This window comes from Notolepis coatsorum (assembly GCF_963971535.1).
Source record: "Notolepis coatsorum genome assembly, contig: SCAFFOLD_1155, whole genome shotgun sequence".
NCBI lineage: Eukaryota > Metazoa > Chordata > Actinopteri > Aulopiformes > Paralepididae > Notolepis > Notolepis coatsorum.
The window spans coordinates 1-5307 of record NW_028171394.1 but is presented as its reverse complement, the minus strand read 5'-3'; the positions used below and the strand labels follow the sequence as shown (position 1 = coordinate 5307).

The 5307-nt window shown below is 42.3% G+C and overlaps 1 protein-coding gene across 2 annotated transcripts; it reads right to left on the bottom strand.

Moving 5' to 3' along the window:
• Nucleotides 1–2189: 2189 nt before the first annotated feature.
• On the bottom strand, nucleotides 2190–5301 carry LOC311248272 (adhesion G protein-coupled receptor E5-like). 2 transcript variants are annotated; one of them, XM_084339185.1, is made up of 3 exons: nucleotides 5154–5301; nucleotides 4955–5065; nucleotides 2190–4609 (listed from the first exon to the last, which is right to left on the bottom strand). In XM_084339185.1, the coding sequence occupies exons 1-3, from the start codon at nucleotides 5292–5294 to the stop codon at nucleotides 4565–4567; spliced, it is 297 nt and encodes a 98-aa protein (XP_084195311.1). In that variant the 5' UTR covers nucleotides 5295–5301; the 3' UTR covers nucleotides 2190–4564. The 2 variants fall into 2 exon arrangements, with proteins under 2 accessions (XP_084195311.1, XP_084195312.1); XM_084339186.1 differs by having other exon boundaries at nucleotides 2190–4613; nucleotides 4962–5065.
• Between the last annotated feature and the right edge of the window lie 6 nt (nucleotides 5302–5307).

Below are 5307 nucleotides of genomic sequence, written 5' to 3'. Positions count from 1 at the left end.
CTCACTCACTCTCACTCAAGGCTAACTGGAGCAAGATGGCAGCGGTTCAGTGACGCTGGTGACTCCGCCTTAAGCTATCTAGTGTTCTATAGATATCTATGTTCAGGCCGGTGAGTCGTGTGTGTTCACTGAAAGGGGAAGCAGGGTGGCCTACAGGTGGTAGAGAGGCCAAAAGTAACCAAAGGGTTGCTGGTTCAGTCCCGCGGGACACCGACAGGGGGGGTGTATTCCAGCTGTGAGCTGGTGACTGAAAGGTGGCTGGTATTACATAATATGATGCCCACCATCTCTGTCTAAGTGTCCTTGAGCAAGGCACCAAATCCCCAAACTGCTCCAGGGGCGCTGCACTGCAGGCGACCCTGCGCTCCGACCTCTGAAATGCATATGTGTGAGGGACTGTGTGTGTATAACTAGGTTTTTAAAAAAAAATTATTTATTATCTTTCTTCCCCTCTTTTTTCCCGAATTTTCTCCCATCCCACCCTTCCTGGTTGTTGCGCACTTTCCCCTACTGTTGGTCCGGGAGACCGGAGACTATCACATGCTTTTCCTCCGACGCATGTGCAGCCAGCCGGCAGGCCAGCCTGGCCGCGCAGATTCTCACCGGGGAGAGTGTAGCGTGTGGGAGGCCGCACTATCTCTCCCTAGATCCTACCCTCGCTGAGCAGGCGCCCCGACCGAACTGTAGGGGTCGCTGTCCACAACGCCCAGGACCCACCCTTCAGCTTTCCCACCTTCTAATACTGTATTAGTGTGAGCGGCCAGCCAAGCTGATAGCAACGCCGGGAGCTGGATTGTGTAATGGATGTGTGTAACTAGGGTTGATATGAGGACTGTGTGTGTGTAACTAGGGTTGATATGACTGTGTGTGTAACTAGGGTTGATATGAGGACTGTGTGTGTATAACTAGGGTTGATATGAGGACTGTGTGTGTGTAACTAGGGTTGATATGAGGACTGTGTGTGTAACTAGGGTTGATATGAGGACTGTGTGTGTATAACTAGGGTTGATATGAGGACTGTGTGTGTGTATAGCTAGGGTTGATATGAGGACTGTGTGTGTGTAACTAGGGTTGATATGAGGACTGTGTGTGTAACTAGGGTTGATATGAGGACTGTGTGTGTGTATAGCTAGGGTTGATATGAGGACTGTGTGTGTGTAACTAGGGTTGATATGAGGACTGTGTGTGTAACTAGGGTTGATATGAGGACTGTGTGTGTATAACTAGGGTTGATATGAGGACTGTGTGTGTGTATAGCTAGGGTTGATATGAGGACTGTGTGTGTGTAACTAGGGTTGATATGAGGACTGTGTGTGTAACTAGGGTTGATATGAGGACTGTGTGTGTGTAACTAGGGTTGATATGAGGACTGTGTGTGTGTAACAAGGGGTTATATGAGGACTGTGTGTGTGTATAACTAGGGTTGATATGAGGACTGTGTGTGTGTAACTAGGGTTGATATGAGGACTGTGTGTGTGTGTAACTAGGGTTGATATGAGGACTGTGTGTGTGTAACTAGGGTTGATATGAGGACTGTGTATGTATAACTAGGGTTGATATGAGGACTGTGTGTGTGTAACTAGGGTTGATATGAGGACTGTGTGTGTGTAACAAGGGGTTATATGAGGACTGTGTGTGTGTATAACTAGGGTTGATATGAGGACTGTGTGTGTGTAACTAGGGTTGATATGAGGACTGTGTGTGTGTGTGTGTAACTAGGGTTGATATGAGGACTGTGTGTGTGTAACTAGGGTTGATATGAGGACTGTGTATGTATAACTAGGGTTGATATGAGGACTGTGTGTGTGTAACTAGGGTTGATATGAGGACTGTGTTTGTGTATAGCTAGGGTTGATATGAGGACTGTGTGTGTGTGTAACTAGGGTTGATATGAGGAAAGATGCATTTAATTTGCCTCGTGTATATTGACAATAAAGTAATCTTAGTATTAACCTGGTCGTGAAAATAAATTACAAATAATTAAACATGGCTGTGTCTTCCCCTTTAACCCTTTCACTGCCACACGGCAGCCGGTTAACCCTTTCACTGTGACAATACAGAAGGCTAGCCCTTTACTATTCCACACGACCGACGGCGATGCGCCATCCGCATCCGCGGAGCTAATGATGCTAATGATGGAGCATCGCCGTCGGTTGTGTGATAGTAAAGGGTTAACCTTCTGTCGTGTGGCAGTGAAAGGGTTAAGTACAGTGAATGCTTGTATGTAGCCATGAGCAACAATAATTGCAGCTCATTTTGTTCAACAACAACAAGAACACGTGAAAAACGACAGTTCCCCTGAATAGAATCTGCTTGGCCCAAAAAATTTAAGAACAAATTCATGAATTCAAAAAGTTTAAAAGTTGGTCCAGCCAGGTCTTAACACCTCATGGTGGCGAGGTTCTTCTCCTTTCACATTTCACTCAGTAAATGAACACGAAGCCTACTGAGTGAACATGGTCAACACTTTCCTTCAACGTCTTTTGACAAACAGTACTGCAATTACGCTTTTGTTGCATAAAAAAAAATTACATTTCAAAATACCAGCATACAATTATTTATCAAACATTTACATAAAACAGAATATTGCTCTTAATAATCTACTTTCTCAACAAACAAACAAAAAAAACGAATGTGTGCTCTTGGAAATAATAATAAATATATCAGAATCTATTCATTAAACAAATGTACAGGAATACAGCTTATATCGTATCATTATTACGACATATTCTGGACGAATCAATCGAAAAAAGAAGTACCTTTCATTTCTGATGTCCCCGAATTAACAGTCTCGGGGTTTGAGATTAGCATGGCATGATGGGATTACAGTGGTCTGATTACAAAAGGAAAAGGGTAACTGTGATCTGTTACTGTGGGAAATAAACATCATAATGACATTAAAGGACATTGTTGAGAATAGGTGATTATTCATAGCTTTTCTCAGAACCATTATGTGAAGGGAAAATGCACTTTTGGTTGTGTCACACGACTTGAAAGAATGGTTTGTAACAGAGGCCTTGCGTGGAACGTTCTAGTTCTTTTTTCTTCCAACATGGCTGCCTGTAACCATTGGTAACCTCTTTCGGAGAAAAAAAAAAGAGCCTAATTTCTGTGTGGTGATTGTGATGTATTAGGTTCGAGTTTGAACCTATTTGATTGTCGTAGTTAGTGTGATGCTGCACCAGGAAGGCGACACGAGTTGTAACGTGACAGATACGTAAGCGGCATGGATGCAGATATACGAACGAGTCAATAAATGGATGTTATTGAACCTCGGGTTAAGCCTCGTCAATATAACAGTGATAAAGTAGGTATCGTGATATTGCTGTTCCACTGTGATTTTTTTTTATAAGACCTAGTCATAAGAAAACAATTTATATATATATATTTTTTTATGTTTCTCATATCAACACATGGCAACCGCCGTTTCTTCCAACATGGAGGACAAATTCTAAACATTCCATGAAAGACCTCTATTGTTATAGAATGATACCATTATTCAAATGACAGTCTATCGTTTGGAGTAAATCGTCCATATAATTTCATATTCTATACATTTCGGAAGCAAAGTAATCCAAAAGTAAGGGAAAGTAATCAGATTAAATTACATTGAGTCATCCAGTGGATTGTATCACTGATTACAACTCTAAGTAATGAGTAATCTGATCACATTGTGAAAGTAACCTTCCCAGCTGGTTGTGATGCAATATATGTATCTAGACTATTAGTGATAGACATATTGATCGGCTGATATCTGGCATTTTGATATAATCTGCATCAAACCTGCCCACATGGCTGATTACCAAAACTGTTAGAGCTCCCCCTTGTGGCAATCCCACAAGTGTCAATAGATTCCAATTTTTTTTTTAAAGTTTTTTATTTATTTATTTTGTTTGATACATTTATTGATATAAAATAATAAGTAGCGTGCAGAATGCAGATCTAATAAAGAAAAGACTATTTTTTTTATGTCTCATTTGTTATTAATATTAAATTGTTGTATTTTATCAGATGCAAAAAAGAAATCATTATCTAGGCCATCGCTCTCTAAATATCAGTATCAGCCATTGAAAAACCCATATTGGTCGACCACTAATAGACTACACTGTATAACTGGTTTCACTTCAGGTTTTAGTTGCATTTATGACAACTTGGAACAACTTGGCTGCAATATCTAAACCTAAAAAGTAACCTAAAAAGATAGGAAACAACCAACAACAACAATCATCACCAGAATCAGAATGACAGAATCATAGAGCTCTGATATCCCTGATTTGACTATCTGTGACATCCCACTCACAGAAACAAACAAACAAACTTTTTAAAAAGACTGCATTTGAACCTGCTATATGGGCCTGTAGCCAGATGCTGCCGTAAGGCATGGTTAAGAGGTCAGAGGTCATTAGCCAGATTATTCCCAAGCTGTCATGAATGCAGTCTGAATGACCTGAACCAGATCCCCTATTGAACAGTTTAGAATCTCGACTGGACACACGCTGGAAAGGTCTGCCTGTTGGAGTGCATTGTGGGTAGAGGAGAGCATTGTGGGTAGAGTAGAGATCCTTCATATGTGTGACTCGCCTGTGTTCTGAGCACTCTGACTCCGAGACTGGCTGGGAAACACAACAATACATGCACACACACACACACACAACACACACACACACACACACATTTAGAATAAAACAAAATGTGTTTTTGCTCAGGAGTGTGTTAGAAAGAGAGAGAGATAGAGAGAGTGTGTGTGTGTGTGAGAGAGAGAGAGAGGAGAGAGAGAGAGAGAGAGAGAGAGAGAGAGAGAGAGAGAGAGAGAGAGAGAGAGAGAGAGAGAGAGAGAGAGAGAGAGAGAGAGCGGAGAGAGAGAGAGAGAGAGAGAGAGAGAGGAGAGAGAGAGAGAGAGAGAGAGAGAGAGAGAGAGAGAGAGAGAGAGAGAGACTGACTCTACTAGGCCCACCTGTGACTGTGACTGATTGCTGGAGGGGTTGTTTGTGCTGCTGAACTCCCAGTATTTCTTCTTCTGTGGTTTACAGATGCAGGAGAAGAAGTTGGCGTACTCGTCTCTCACCTGTAGAGGGCAGCAGAGCACAACTTTATCTGTTTGGTCTTACCTTATCTATCTCTTACATCTCTCTCTCTCTCTCTCTCTCTCTTACCTGTTTAGACAGTAGACAGTGCATGACAAAGACACAGCGCCCCTGCAGGCTGTTGAGGATGGTGAAGATGTAGGCTTCTACCATTGTCCCCTCCTCGAACAGGAAGGCCCCAAACACCCACATTAGACCAAGAACACACATCTGAGCAATGGCG

Bases quoted from the DNA above. Each gene is read 5' to 3' on its own strand.
- LOC311248272 (XM_084339185.1), bottom strand. From the start codon at position 5,294: ATGTGTGTTCTTGGTCTAATGTGGGTGTTTGGGGCCTTCCTGTTCGAG. The intron at 5,066-5,153 runs GTAAGAGAGAGA...TGCCCTCTACAG, and splicing joins ACTGTCTACTGTCTAAACAG to GTGAGAGACGAGTACGCCAA. The intron at 4,610-4,954 runs GTGGGCCTAGTA...TTTCCCAGCCAG, and splicing joins GCAATCAGTCACAGTCACAG to TCTCGGAGTCAGAGTGCTCA.